Source organism: Hyaena hyaena, unplaced genomic scaffold (assembly GCF_003009895.1).
Source record: "Hyaena hyaena isolate Hyena2069 unplaced genomic scaffold, ASM300989v1 scaffold_76, whole genome shotgun sequence".
NCBI lineage: Eukaryota > Metazoa > Chordata > Mammalia > Carnivora > Hyaenidae > Hyaena > Hyaena hyaena.
The window spans coordinates 717,283-733,189 of NW_024080709.1; the positions used below are offsets into that span (position 1 = coordinate 717,283).

The 15,907-nt window shown below is 50.7% G+C and overlaps 1 protein-coding gene across 1 annotated transcript in view; it reads left to right on the forward strand.

Annotated features, from left to right (window-relative positions):
* The window catches only part of MYH11 (myosin heavy chain 11), a 109,539-nt gene that overhangs the window by 52,714 nt on the left and 40,918 nt on the right, over positions 1–15,907 (forward strand). The window contains exons 5-9 of the mRNA XM_039233549.1: positions 570–590; positions 2,733–2,825; positions 4,208–4,271; positions 7,103–7,201; positions 9,474–9,617. Coding sequence (XP_039089480.1) covers positions 570–590; positions 2,733–2,825; positions 4,208–4,271; positions 7,103–7,201; positions 9,474–9,617 — 421 coding nt within the window. The remainder of the gene's footprint in view (positions 1–569; positions 591–2,732; positions 2,826–4,207; positions 4,272–7,102; positions 7,202–9,473; positions 9,618–15,907) is intronic.

Genomic DNA, 15,907 nt, shown 5'->3' on the forward strand with positions numbered 1-15,907 from the left:
AGCTGTGGCTCGGGGAACCCTGTGGGAGACTCGGGGAACCCTGGAAGAGACTCGAGGAACCCTGCGGGGGGCTCAGGGAACTCTGCACGGGACTCAGGGTCCAGCATTTCCCAACTGTCTGTGGCACAGCGTGTAGGAACCCATCACCCCACGGCCAAGTTCACACGGCAATTAAGCATTACTTGCCGCCGTCTTTTCTCTCCCTATAATAGTAATCAAACACAGGAAGTAATAATAACAAGTGATCGTCATCAGGCACCTATGATGTGCCAGACACTTTGTTCTCTGCATGTGCGAACGCGTCTCAGACGCATCTCATTGAAAACATTTTAAAAAGCCCACCTCGCCCCCCCCCCGCCCCCCCAGTTACAGAGTCTTTTGAAATGTCTGAGCCTCTAAGAAATGTTAAAAAGGAAGAAGCAACATGAAGAAAAGCCGCTGCGTTTCCCTGGAGGAATCCAGGCTGTCTGGTGGGGGCGGGGGGACTGAAATCTTCATTCTCCAGACCCCGATGCGCGTGTCACTGAAATAACACTGACGTTTCTTTATACTGTATTGTTCAACCACAGCAAGGCCCATCTCTTGCCTACGTGAGTAACTACGAGTGTTTTCCTGGCGTGTGTGGGAGGCACAGAGTGTATTAGATCTGCATGGTCCTGTCGCACCCACGAGTCCCGTAGCTGATGGCGGGAGGGCGGGGCCCCGAGGTTCACAGCCCAGACGGACAAGTCCACCAGAGTGCTGTCCTGCGGTGGTCGGATGCCAGCGCGCGGTGTAGACGCACGTTTACCAGCCGCAGGGCCCCAGGGCGTCCCCCAGCCTGGAATAGACGTCCCCGGTTCAGGACGAAGTCTCCGTCCCCTTCCCGTCAACGCATCCGCCACCGGCACCCCCCGACCCCACTGCCCCAGAAACGTCTGTCCCATGTGGTTGAGCGTTTTTAGGACTGTCTGTCCCTGAGGCTTCCCTGGCTTGACTGACAGTCAGTTAATGGCCCTGCTGTGGCATGCCTTCCTCCCTCCTCCCTGCCCCGAGCCCTGCCCCCGCGCACTGGTGTGCCCTTGTGCATGTGTGTGCAGTGCGCGTCTGTCTTTGCATGCCGGTTGCTTGACCCCAGGCCCCTGAACCGGGCGACTTGGGGTTTGCAGTGCACCAGCTTTGGTGGCGCGGTAAGGCCCCAGCTATGCGACACACAGCAGGGTCCTGCTCAGACCCCTGCAGATATAAACTCCTCTCTAACACAGAGCTTGGGGGGCTGGCGTATGGGCCCCGTTCTGGAAGACACCCTCAGAAGTCTTAGGTCCTGGGAGGCAATGGCTTGGAAGAATGGAAAGGACAGTCAGGATTCTTATTTGGGATCTGCTCCTGTGTGACCTTGGCCAAGTCACTTAACTTCTCTGAGCCATGGTCACATCAGCCACCCAGTGAATGGTTCGGATCAGACCTCCGTGTTTAAAGCTCCGCTGACTAGGATCTTTTGGTCCCACCAGCTGGATTTCCCATTCTAGAGAGGGACTCTTTCTCGGTGGCTGTTGGGACCCCAAGTTCAGGGTGACGGAAGTAATCCCTTTAGTCTTCTTCCCACCAGCCAGGGAAAGCCCTGTGCTCTCCCGGGAAAGAGCTGGAGGTCCGCTGGTGTGGCTTCATCTCTGGGAGCTGCAGAGGAGGAGGGCATGTGAAGAAACAAACACAAATAAGGAGCAGTTTCCCGTTCTGTCCCCTTTAGGGACAGCCACCTGCGATGCCCTCCCCGTGTACAGAGGCGCAGGGAGAGAGCTGGGTGCTCCTTTCCGCTCTAGAACCATCCCAGGCTTCTCTTTAGCCCAGTCCTGCCAGCCTGAGAACAGGGGCTGGGAACACAGCAGAGGGAACAGGGAGGGGACTCTCCAAAACCAGCATTTCCGGGGGGGGGGGAGCTGGGGGGGAGGAGGAGCTTGGATGGGAGGCCGCTGGGCCAGTCTGCAACTGCCGTGTGTTGAGGCTAGGCAAAGGCGGCTCGTCGCTTTCCCGGCATGACTTACCTCGTTGGCCCTTCCCCGCCACGATTAATCACATGACCGCGTTTGTGCACAGGAGCCCCCTCAGAAAGGGCCGGTGGGCCGTGTACAGCCTCAGCTGCTTTAACCTGATGAATGGAGCTCAGGCAACCTGCTTTGAAGCTTTTTTTCCGCAAGTCAGTTAAAAGTATTCCCCGTAGGTTTCATATTCCTCATTTGTCTTTCATAAAAGACTTCAGAAAACTTGTCCTAAGGAAAGAAAAATTGCAAGTTAGAAAAAAAATCACACTAAAACCGTCAGGAGAGGGATTGTAGCGGTTTAGCTTGAAGATAGCTGCCAGTTAAACATGAGCAGCAGCAGGACTGCCGTGGACAGCAGGGGAGGTTGTGCACTGCACAACTCCAAGGAGCACAATTCATTACGATGTAAATGACATCTCCCACATCGTGCAGTGGTTCTGGGTGAAATGACATTGTACAGATGAGCAAGCCCTGCTCAAAAAGTGGCCTTCCTGGGGATCCAGTGATGTCCTAGCTATCAGCCCAGCCAGTCGCTTCTCTTCTGAAATCCTTGAGCAAATCTGGACGTGAGCATTGGAGTCTCAAACGGGGCAGGATGTAGGACAGGAGAGAACCTGGAGATGAAGGGTAGAGTTGGGGGACAGCATCCACGTGGGGCCGAGCCGTCAGTGCCTGGGTTACTTGCTGCATTAACTAGACGTGGGTAACTTGTAGGGTGAGCTGGAGAAGCAGCTTCTGCAAGCGAACCCGATTCTGGAGGCTTTTGGCAACGCGAAAACGGTCAAGAACGACAACTCTTCCCGGTTTGTAAGTAGCAGAGCTCCTCTGGTGTCCTCTGTGTGCGGGGGAGGGGGCCCGAGGCGGGAGGGAGGGGCACGTCACAACAGCATTTTCCTCCACATCTTCGGTCCTGTCTCGACCTTCCAGCGCATAGGGGCTCTTGCCACATGGCCCCTCATTCATTCGTTTATTCGTTCACTAGTCACTCAACAGAGTGTCACTGAGCAGCTCCTGCGTATACCAGGCACCTGTCAGGCATGCGACATTTAGTCAGTAAACATTTACTGAGCACCTAGGAGGTGCTAGACACTTGATCCAATCCTCGTTCATTTATTCGGCAAAACATGAACCGAGCACCTGCTGTGTGCTAGGCACATCCATCCTTCAGCAAATATTTATTAAGCGCCCACTGTATACAATCACTTGTACACTCTGACATGCACCGTTCTCTTCTGCTTTTTCCCCCTGTGGCTCAGTTAGTTTTTATTAAGCACCCACTGTATACTAAGATGCTGCGCTGGGCTCACAGCATTGTAGCCAACAGTGCGGAAGCTGTTCCAGCCTTCATGGAGTTTGTGGTCTAGTCGGGGAGCTGAGAGCCACCTTCCCACAGGCGCGTGCCCAGGCTCCAAGGGTCTCCCTTTCTCAGTTGAGTCTAAGGGGGCAGGAGAACCCCAGAAGTGGGTGGATGGTCAGTGACATGAAGACATGACCTACCTGTTCCAAAGAGGCGGATTAATTCCCAGCTGGGTGAACCTGACCTTGGTGGATTGTGGTGGAGCCTGGGGACGCTTCTGGGGAGGAGGCAGGGACGGAGCCCTCCAGCCACTGGGTGCGCCGGAACTTACCTTCTCCTTCCTTATGGCTCTACCTCTTGGGAGCACTATCCCATTGGACAGGTCATACTACCTCGCTCAGCCTCAATTTTCCCACCTTGAAAATGGGGATAACCAGGGGTGCCTGGGTGGCTCAACTGGTTAAGTGTCCGACTTCAGCCCAGGTCATAATCTCACAGTTTGCGAGTTTGAGCCCCGCATCAGGCTCTCTGCTGTCAGTGTGCAGCCTGCTTCAGATCCTCTGTCCCTCTCTCTCTCTGCCCCTCCCCCACTTGTGCACACACTCTCTCAAAAATCAAAATAAATTTTTTTAGTGAATACATAAGTGGGGATAACCATGGTTGGCTGAGGGCCATTGCAAGAGCCAGATGAAATTGATTTGCGAATGTGTTTTATAATGCGAGGCCTGGAATCATCCCCGCGTGCTGACCTGTGAGGTTCTGAGTGTTTGCAAGAAACCCCGTCCGTCCCCCCACCCGCTCATGCCCCCTGACACCCCTCCACGTGCCTGCAGTATGGGAGTGAGGGGCTGAGGCTGGGGAGCCCCCGTGAACTGTGTTTTCCTGTTGGCAGGGCAAATTCATCCGCATCAACTTCGACGTCACTGGTTACATCGTGGGAGCCAACATCGAGACGTGTATCCTTTGCTGAGCCCGGGCCACACGGGACCCGCCCCGCAGCCCGCCTCCTGCCCTAGAGCCTGAGAGACCCAAGAAAGGTGGAGGAGCGGCCCCTCTCTCCCCGGGCTCTTGGGTTCCTTCCAGAACAGATCTGCCCTGGGCTTGTTGTCTCTCGACAGCTGGCATTGTGGTGTGGTGGTCCCACAAGTGTGGACCCCGGTTGTGAAGCCCAAACAGCCTGCGTGCGCTTCTGGGCCGACCTCTCCTTAGCTGAGTTACCTTGGGCCAGTTACTCGACCTCTCTGTGCCTTGTCGGTGAGATGATAATAGTACCTGCCTCACAGGGGGATTGTGAGAGTGAATTAACTCACGTAAAGCTCTTAGAACCACACCAGGGACAGAATAAGGCTGGCTGAGTATTGGCTTTCGCGTGCTCCTCGCTTCATCCGTACTGAGCCATGGGCCAGCTTTGGGAGCTGCTCTCCGGCCCAGAGATAGGGAACTGGTGGAAGAAGACTCTGCCCTGAGGAACAGCAGGTGCTGCAAAGGACGCAGAGAGAATCTGGATGGTAGAGTGGAGCCTCTGGGAAATTTCTGGACTCGGGGACCAAATCTGTGGTTCAATGATGGATCATCTGAGAAGCATGGCGGGTGCCTGTCAGGCTCTAGGACGTTGTATTCTTACAGCTTCTTGTGGAGCATTTGCTTGGCGCTCCTGGGACCCTGGGGAATGTTCTAGTTGCATTTTGGTGCCCTGGATGAGGGGGGACTTTGGAGCGGGTCACGTCTCTGTCCGTTCTCAGCTCTGCCACATTTGCTGTGGGGCTTGGGGTAAGTCGCTTGACCTCTCTGAGCCTCGTTAAAAAATGTTTTTAATGTTTATTTACTTTTGAGAGAGAGAGACAGAGCATGAGTGGGGAAGGGGCAGAGAGAAGGAGACACAGAACTCAGCAGGCTCCAGGCTCCGAGCTGTCTGCACAGAGCCTGACACGGGGCTCGAACTCACCAACTGTGAGATCATGACCTGAGCTGAAGTCGGACGCTTAATAGGCTGAGCCACCCAGGCGGCCCTGTGAGCCTTTTTCCCCCAGTGAAATGGGGATGATAACAGCACCTCCCTATGGAGCTGCACTTAAATTGTCATTTAAGCAAAATGACCCACGTGGCCCTTCGCCAGGGGCTCAGCCAGAAGCCAGCGTCTGTGGCTGTCACGTCACTGCTGTCTTGTGTCATTTTCCATTTTAATCCTCTCAGACTTCTCCGGTAGAAAATCAGTACCCACCTGGCGTCGATGTCTGTTCGTGGAGGGACACAGCCACAGCCAGTGGGAGTCCCTTAGAGTCACACATAAGAACCAGGCTCGTGTGGCTGTACTGAAATTGGCCAAACCCCAACCGCCCCAGAACGGAGGGCCAAGCATCTCTGCTCTGTGCCCCAGGCCCCGGGTTAGACGGTGTCCTCTCCCTGCTCCGCTGCGTCAGGTCACAGAGAGCAGTTCTGCCTCGCAAGGCCTCTGCCAATACAGGCCCACAGATTCTAAAATCCAGAAACTTCTGGAAACCAAACCCCGGCTGGCGGTAAAACCCGCCAAGCACGCAGGAGGCCGTCTCTAGTCCCTTTATTCCCCTTAGGAGAACACTGACATCTCTTGCTGCAGGAGTAGCAGGGGCTGCCTCGTGGCCTTTGAGATTGTTCTAGGATGATCGTACGATGTCCACGGTGGTCTGTCCACAAATCTAGAAGATTCTGAGACTGTTCTGGCCTACAGGTTGGGAGAAGAGCTTGTAGAACTTATGGTGTTTTTAGAACCATTAGCCTTAAGCAAGGGTTGCTGTGCGGGGTGCACCGGCCCGGGCCCTCGGCTCGTTGGGTCTCCTTGAACTCTGGCCAGACTCTGGGAGGTGGGACTGCCGCCTCCTCCGAGGATCTGGGCTGCCCTGCGCTCCCACGGGGGTGCCGGCGACCAGGAGCTGGGCCCCAGGGGCCAGCGCAGTTCTGATTCTTCAGCCCTACAGGCCCGGCTTCCCGTCTGTTTGGTAGCAAGCAGGCCCCGGGGCCACCAACCAGCCCCGCCCCTCAGAGACCCGATGCCCTTCTGGGCTTAGATGTCCCCTCTCTTGGGGAAGAAGATTCTGTCTTCCGGCCCCTACAGATGCTGCTCAGCCATTCCTTTCCTAGGTTCGCGGCAGGTCCTGGCGGGGGGGCCCCATCCCTCTGGTCTCCGCTTCTGCCCTTTAGATCAGTGGCCGGGAAAGTGCGCGCCCCTGCATCACCTGGGAGCCTCTTGGACATGCAGACCCACCCCCACCTGGCGCTGCCCCAGACCTGCTGACCCAGAATTCCCGGGGTGGGCCTGCAACCAGGACTTTAATGAGCCCTCTAAGGATGTGCAGGTGGAAGGGGGCTTAGGAGGCCAGAGGGAGTTGCTGGCGGTTTTCTGTCATCCTGCACCATCACACTTCGGGATGAAGAAACCCACCCGGTGCAGCATCCCAGCCACCCGTGTGTCCCTCCCACCCCATGGTCTCTCTGCCCCACCACAGCGGAACGGGCTCTTCTGACATTAATTAGGGGTGTGTTCACACTCCCTTTCCCCCAGCCCCCTGGCCAGGGTGGTTTGGGCCACCACAGACATGTGCCACCTCCTAGCTGTGTGCGCTCGGAAAATGACTCCCTTCTCCCAGCCGCCATTTCCCTCTCTTGAAAATGCAAACAATATTTGCATGTACTTCCTAGGATCGTTTGTGAGGCTGAAAAGGTCTCCTTCCTGCAGGTGGGAAGGAAGGTTAGGTCCCCGAAAAAAGACCACCTGTGGTATCGCCGGAATTCTTAACTCCTCCCAAACCAGATCTGCTAGAGAAGTCACGGGCGATTCGCCAAGCCAGAGATGAGAGGACCTTCCACATCTTTTACTACCTGATTGCTGGAGCCAAGGACAAGATGAAAAGTAAGTGACCTGTGAAGATGTATCACTGGGGGGGGGGGGGGGGTTCCCGCCATTCCCACCATTCCCACAGGCAATATGTAAACTAATGGGCATAGCTGTGTTACAATAAAACTTTATTTACAAAGTAGGCAGTATGCTATAGGTTGCTCACCTCTGTTGTAGGAAGAGAAAGCATTTTTAGGGAGGTGTAACTAACATATAACATGTTACTTTCAGGCATACAATGTAATGATTCTGTATTTGTATATACCCCAAAACGGTCACTGTAGTTAACTGTCACTGGTAAGGGAGATATTTTCCACATAAACACAATATACTGTATATCAGATTCCAGTAGGAAATTGCATGTATGCCTGAACATACAGTAATTTGCTAACTCCCTTTCTTTAAGTAATTTACTGACTCTTAATATGCAAATCACATAGCTGGAAAAAAAGGAATATACCAGTGAATATAAGTACAGAGTACAGCTTAAATTCTAGTAATAATTTTAAGCCTAAAATCTTATGAGGACAATACAGATCTTGCTCCCCATCAGTTGTGTGGCCCAGGGGTAGTTATTTTGCTTAAGAAAATCACCGAGAAAGATGTGGATGCTGGTACCTTTGCTGCGATGAGGTGTATTTCAAGGTTCGGCCACTAGGTGGGGGAAGCCTCATTCATTGTTTAATCCTGATACGGGTAACAGGATCTGAGGTGCAACAGTTTTGGAAAAAAGTGGGGAGATGCCAAACAGATGTGCCTGGAAATTAGGTAAATTTTCAGTTATAGTGTGGGACGTTATGAGGTGGCTGCGGGGACAATGATCCGGTTTTGTGCTCTGTCTCTAGTCTTTAAGGGTAACTACTGAAATTCCTAGGGCCATTTTTATTCTTCGTGGTAGACCTGGAAAAAGGTTAGGCTTTTACAGAGGATCAGATATCTGTCTATTTACCCACAGTCTGCGTAATGAACTCTTGGCGAAGACCCAGATCCTTGTGACTTTAATCAGGCATCTTGGCTAATCCAAGGGCCAGAGTTAACTGGTGTCTTGGGTCAACTTAACATCAGGCACCTTCCAAGTGACCTGACCCATAAAAGACCTTTGTTTAAAAAGAAAAGTATCTCTTGACTTTTCTCCAAAAATATTTAACCAAATCCAGCCTCGTTAAAGATTGATCTGGAAGAGGACACCTGATATGTCAGAGGGTATCCTAAAAGCAAATAGTACAAGAAAAAGAGAAGCGATTGTACATTTGGGGAGAGAAAGGGGAAGAGAGGGCTGAATAGGAGTGGCAACAAAATGTAACCACAGAACACGCTTCACAGAGAACAGTGTTTTGTGGTAGAAAGAAGGAGTCAACAAATGTTTTTGCTAAAGGATCACATAGTAACTATTTTAGGTTTGGGGGGCCATGTGGTTTCTGTTGCAGCTACGGCCACTGTAGCATAAAAGCAGCCATAGAAAATTGACAAGGAAGTGAGAGTGCCTGGTGTTCCAATAAAACTTTATTTACCAAAAAAAACCCAGCAGACTAGATTGGACAAGCTCTGATAACGACTTATGTACGGACTTGACTAGAAATAGTTGGAGGTGAGGGGAGGTGGTATAAGAGCTACATCTTCATCCACCATCGTAGGGGGTCGGTAGATAATATCTCATCTTGGAAATATCCACAAGTAGCCTATTATACCTGATATGTAAACATACATTATAGCTTATATAAGCCTATATAACAGAGGACATGCTCTATAGTATATACAAGTGTATGTTATGTGTAATTAAATTAAGCCTATTATATAGAGCGATCGTGGTACGTGCCGGAAGAAATAGCTCAAAGAGATAAAAGCAGTACTATAGGGTAAGGTAGGGATTAGAAAAAGGGCAGACAGGGAATGGTGCTTTTATTATAAACCTTTTGGTAGTAATTGACTTTTAAAATTCATGGGCATTGCTGATTTGTTAAAGTTTCATAAGTAGATGAATAAGGATTGATCTAACTTTTCAGGCAGGGTACTTTTGGGCAGTTGAGATAAAGGTGTGCCTTCCTCCAGCTAGCTGCAAGCCTGGGTCAGGGGATATTGGCTTAGCAAGTGGAGCCAAGGGTGGGTTTTAGCTGCCAGGCACCCTGGGGCAGTGCACAACCTATACCACTGTATGAGGCCACGGATGGCTGGTGAGGCCGTCTGTGTGATGGAACCAGAAGGAAGGCTTTAAACTGTCCGAGTCGTGGGACAGGTCATGGTCAAAGTCCATCTTCCTGACCACCACCCCGTCTTCCTCTCCTTCCAGATGACTTGCTTTTGGAGGGCTTCAACAACTACACATTCCTCTCCAATGGCTTTGTGCCCATCCCAGCTGCCCAGGATGACGAGATGTTCCAGGAGACCGTGGAGGCCATGGCGATCATGGGTTTCAGTGATGATGAGCAGCTTTGTAAGTCTTCACACCTTGAGGCTGGGTGCCCATGAGGAGGCCCAGATTCACGTGCTCTGGACCACCAAAATTAGTTAGAGACCCTTCTCTGGTCAGAACAGATTTCTGCTTGCTGAATCCCCCCACACACGCCCTCAAAAAAAAAAAAAAGAAGAAGGAGGTAGAGGAGGAGAAGGAGGTGGAGGAGGAGGAGGAAAGTGAATATTACCTTAGGTGGCTTAGTGGTGTTTTAGAAAAGTGGCTTCATATGTTAGGGCTCTTTCAGTTACCAATGACCCAAATTGGCTTAAGCAAAAAGGAAAATGATCTGCCCGCAGAGCTGGAAAGTTCAGGGATATGAGTTTCAGGTACAAAGAGTTCTTTGGGTTCATAGAGTGTCTCTGGAACCTGGTATCTCAGCAATGTTGTCTTTAGGTAGGCTGCAGTTTCTTGGGAGCAGAATGGCTGCTGTAGCGCCAGCCCTCACATCCTTTGGGTTTATGTCCAGCAGGAGAGAACAGATTAGAATCCCTGAGTCCCTGAATGGAGTAGGTTGATATTTCTTCTGTGCATATTCCTGAGTTATTCACAATGATCAGGGTTATGGAAAGCTCTGAAAGGCTTATGTTCTGGTCTGTATTCAATTTTGGAGCTGGAAACAGAGAGATTGTTGGCCTCGTCAAGAACAAGTGGGCAGAGGATGGTGGGTGGGGCTGGGCATGTCCAAGGCAGCGGGTTTACCTGGGCTCTTTCTGGTAGTTCTGGTGATAGACCAGTATTGATCAATATCACCAACCAGTGACCAAGAAATACATTTGGTTCTGAGACCAAGAAAGCTCAAAGAGATAATCTTGGCTTCCACACTGGCCTTCAAGACATTCTTTTCCGTCTGGGTTAGACGCGCCCCAGTGGTCAAGGTTAATCTCTTTTGGGAACACCAGGACACGGTTGTGGAAAATTTTTCTTCCTTCCCACGCCCACACCCCTTTGGAGCCCCAGAATAGTGCTAAGGTTGCGGCAAAGCAGCACAGAGGGAGGGGTGGCTTCCCCGGAGATAACTGGGGGCCCAGAAAAAGAAGGTTCCGTGGGTCAGTTGACATATGGGTGGTGGTTATGGATTTTGGCCAGTGCCCCACATCAGAAGCCAATATTAACAGCATCCCTTCCTGAATGGCATGGGCTCTCCCAGAATGATTCATTTTATTTGTGACACGAGTCGTTTTTACTTCTAATCTTTGCTTTGAAAAAAAAAAAAAAAACACCAAAACTATACACATGAACAGCTAATGATTAAAAACTTGCTGTATGCCAGGCATTTGCCAAAGCCTCTTTTCCAAAAAGGGTCCAAAGGTGCCCAGTTTTAAATAATAATAAAAAAGAAAACAGAACAAACTAAAACATTGCTCAGTGAGGATTTACGCAGTTATTATTTGGCCTTAAGAAAGGAATCAATGGAGTCTTCTAAATTGTTTTAGAACAGTATCGACTCATATGGAAATGCGTCTAATTAAAGTGAAGACATCAGGTGACAGCGGTGTGCGAAGTGCTCTATAGGTATTATTTAATATCAAAAGAGCCCAACGATGTGGCCACTGTTACCCCCAGTTTGCACTTGGGGAAACTAAGGCACAGAAAAGTGAAGGAACTAGCCCCAGGCCACACAGCTGGAAGAGCTGAGACTCTCTCCAGGATCTCCAGGACTCCCAAGCCCCACTGTGTGGTTCTCTGTGCTCTGTTTCTGTCTGTGGGGATGTGGCTTTTGTCCTCTAAATCTTTCCAGAAATCCAGAAATCCCTGTCAGAACCAAGGTATGGGATCGGGGCTAGAAGGAGCCGGTGTATTCTGAAACGTGGACTCATGTCGTTACTAGTGACGTGGAATCGCTCTGGGATGTTTTCCTTTCTCTGCTCCCTCTCAGCTCTCCTGATCACTTTCAAGGAAGAGAGTAGCAGCTTGGCACCCAGTAGGTCCTCAGCCCCTCTCTGGTACTTGATAATCTCCCTTTGACTCCAGAAAGCAGACCCCAGGCCTGGCATCTTGCTAGAATTTGATAATATTATTCCTTTTCCCTGTATTTATTTTTATAGTTGCCATCTATTTATGGCAAGGGACGTTTATTTTTTTTTTTAATGTTTTTATTTATTTTCAAGAAAGAGTAGGAGTGGGGGAGGGGCAGAGATTGAGGGAGACGCAGAATCCGAAGCAGTCTCCAGGCTTCTAGCTGTCAGCACAGAGCCCGACGCGGGGCTGGAACCCATGAACCTCAAGATCATGACCTGAGCCGAAGTCGGACGCTTAACCGACTGAGCCACCTGGACACCCCAAGGGAAGCTGATTTTTCATTTGTGACATTGTTTCCTAGTAAACTGCAGGAAAGGGGAGTACGTGAATGGTTACAGAAATGTTAAGTGAATCACAGCGTGAATGGAATGCAGATAAAGGGAGCGTTAAGATAAGTGTGTGCAAGTGACCAGTGCCCATGGGACACAGACCTAGACCAGTATGTACAGCAGCCCCAGTTAAAACCCCAGAGGTACTCCCGACGTTCCGCAAAGAGGCTGGAGGAGAATGGGGCTGGGCTGGGGGCATGAGGTGCAAGCCCTGGAGCTTCGTGGGGCCCCAGTAACCACCCCCTCTGGCCCCTGGAGCTCTGAGGTGGGGAAGCACTTGCCCAGGCCACACGGAGAGCCTGCAGCAGCATAGCACTAGAATCATAATGACGTTCCAGCAACTGATGTTTCTTGGGCACTGACCACGTGTAGGTGCTATGCATTTACTCCACATGACAATCCTTGGAGGTGGGTGTTTTATGGGCCTTCAGATGGTGAAACGGGGGCCCAGAGAGGCTGCTGATACCTGACCTGAGGTCACACAGCTAGTAAGATTAGGGCCAGGATATGAAGGCAGTTAGCTCCAGCACCAAGACACTCAGACCTTCCCAGGGACTGTCTAGATCCATTTCCCAGGCGTCATTGTTTGTAAATCGCACCACTTTCAGGTTCCAGCCATATTATCGTTGGCTGACTGTTTTTATGCCCAGTGTAGATCTCTGTAGCCCTATACTGCTTGAACTTTGTCCTAAACAGCAATTTCTATAAAATCACTAATTGTGTGGCCTGGTTATAGTATCTCTAATAATTTAGGATAAACGCCTAATGATTCAAATTTTTAGAAAGTTTTGCTCGTCACCTAAAATGATCCGTTCTGCGTACCCCCGACAGTACTTAGGTCACATGTTAAAAAACCCTCTTTCTTATTCTTCAGTAATAAGGGTGGTGTATTAGTTTCCTGTGGCTCCTGGAGCCCATAACCACAGACTTGGTGGCTTCAAACAACAGAAACTGATTTTCTCACAGCTCTGGAGGCCAGAAGTCCAAAGTCAAGGTGTCTGCACAGCTCGCTCCTTCTGGAGGCTGTCAGAGGAAATCCACGCCCTGCCTGTCTCCCGCTTCCACCATCTGCCAGTCCCGGTCCTGGGCTTGTAGACACGGCACTCTAGTCTCTGCCTCCAGTGTCACATTGCCTTCCGCTGGGCGTGTCCTCTCCTCTTCTCTACCAGAGCACCTGTCATTGGGTTTGGAACCCACAACATTAATCCAAAATGATCTCATCTGAGATCCTTAACTTAGTTATCTCTGCAGAGATCTTTTCTCTGTATAAGTTCACATTCCCAGCTTCTGGCTGGACACCTCTTTTGGGGGCCACCATACAACCCAGTGTAGGTGGCTGTTTAGTTGAGTTGCTGGCTCAACTGTCAGACATAAACTTCATGAAGCAGGTGCTCCACTTTGCAGACAGGGAAACCGAGGCTCAGCACGGTGAGGCTGGGGTCTTCTAACTCCAGAGTCTGTGCTTTCACCCACTGCCCCAGACCGCCAGCCCTCACCCCCCTCACCGTTGGCGTATCCCCCTTCTGGTTTGCCACTTAGCTGCCCACTGGTACTCTGCCGGTTCGTTGGTCTCTTGTGGCCTGAGCATGATGGCCATTCTTCCATTTCTGTGCTCTCATGACCAGTACCAGAAAGAGCAGTGTGATGGGGCCTGAGCCCACAGGAGAGATCGACCTACACAGCCTTCAAAGTTGCTTTAAGTTGGCGCCCAACATTTAAACATGAGTAGATTTCACTTATATTAAGAATCTGGGTTTCCAGGGGCGCCTGGGTGGCTTAGTCGGTTAAGCGTCCGACTTTCGCTTAGGTCATGATCTCGCGGTTCGTGGGTTCGAGCCCTGCGTCGGGCTCTGTGCTGACTGCCAGCTCAGAGCCTGGAGCCTGTTTCAGAGTCTGTGTCTCCCTCNAGCCCTGCGTCGGGCTCTGTGCTGACTGCCAGCTCAGAGCCTGGAGCCTGTTTCAGAGTCTGTGTCTCCCTCTCTCTCTCTGACCCTCCCCTGCTCACGCTGTCTCTCTCTCTCCTAGAAGAAAAAAAAAAAAAAAAAGAATCTGGGTTTCCATCCGCTTTGGATACATCAGCCTGGGAGCAGCCCTGGGCTTGCCCCTCCCCCATGGTCATGATTGGAGTACAGCTGTACCCCTTCAGGGGGGGTTATGGCCCCCATGTGTCCCCACAGTCCCCATCAGTTTGCTTTATGCATTTAGACCAGTGGTTCCCAACCAGGGGAGGTTGGCCTCCTGGGGGACATATTTTGTTCTCAAAACTCAGGAGAGGGAACGCTGCTGACACCTAGTGGTTGGAGGCCAGGCGCGCTCCTGAGCATCCCACGGAGACGCACAGTGACTTGCCGGGCTCCAATTTCACTAGTGCCAAAGCTGAGAACCCTGAGTTAGATGGCTTCTCTGGGCTCTGGAGGCATTTCAGCAATCCTTAGTTTAAACTTGGAGTTTAAAACTATTAGTATAGCAGGACGCCTGGGTGGCTCAGTTGATTAAGCTTCCTACTCTTGATTTTGGCTCAGGTCATGGTCTTCTATTCTGGGATATCGAGCCCTGCGTGGGGCTCTCTGCTGACAGTGTGGAGTTTGCATGGGATTCTCTCTCCCCCGCTCTCGCTGCCCCTCCCCCCCTTCTCTCAAATACATAAACATTAAAAAAAACTATTAGTATAGCAGTTAACAGTTTACAGAGCCCCTTCAGTGTTGTTTTTTTTAATGTTTGCATTAATTAGTCATCTCTCTTTCAACCCTCCATCCATCCATCAGCCTGTCGATTAGCCCATTATTTGTCAATCCATTGATCAAATCCATGCATCTATTGATCCATTCACTGGTTTATTTATCCATGGCTTCATCCATCTCCCTCCCTTCCTCCCATCCATTCATGCATCCTTCCATACTGCATCCTCCATCCATCTTCCTTCTCTCACCATGTGTATCTGGACCCGTAAGGAGGCTTTGAGAACACAGAAGTGATAGGACAGCCCCCCGTTCTCCAGTAACTCGTGGTCTTGAGGGGATTTCAGACATAGGCACCATTTTAACAGTAACATGGGCTGAGTGTGGAGTCAGAAGGGCTCCAAGGGTCTGGGAACACGTTGTTTTGTCTGGCGACACCTGGGTAACAAGTAGGAAAATTTTCCCCCTTCTCAATCCTAGCATGAGCATTGTGTACACGTAGCCAGACTAGAGTAAGAAGCACGGGGACTGCTGTTTGTTTTGTTGCTTTTATTTTATTTATTTATTTATTATTGAGACAGAGAGAAACAGAGCATGAATGGGGGAGGGGCAGAGAGAGAGGGAGACACAGACTCTGAAACAGGCTCCAGGCTCTGAGCTGTCAGCACAGAGCCCGACGCGGGGCTCGAACCCACGAACTGCGAGATCATGACCTGAGCCGAAGTAGGACACCTAACCGACAAAGCCACCCAGACGCCCCTGTTTTGTTGCTTTTAAAGATCTTTTATTGACATGTAATTTACACTTAGAAAATCGTGTATATCGGGGCGCCTGAGTGGCTTAGTCGGTTAAGCGTCCGACTTTCGCTTAGGTCATGATCTCGCGGTTCGTGGGTTCGAGCCCTGCGTCGAGCTCTGTGCTGACTGCCAGCTCAGAGCCTGGAGCCTGTTTCAGAGTCTGTGTCTCCCTCTCTCTCTCTGACCCTCCCCTGGTCACTCTGTCTCTCTCTCCTAGAAATAAATAAAAATATTTTTTAAAAATCGTGTATATTATGAGTGCACAGTTTGATTAAATTTTATGGACTGAACACACCTATGCTCCTAGTAACCATTTTAACTAAGAGAACACCAACAGCACCCTGAAGCTTCCCCATAGCCTTTCTAGTAGCTTCCACTAGTTAAGGATAACCATTACCCTGACTTCTAACAACATGGCTTTTCCTGTTCTTGAACTTTGTGTGAGT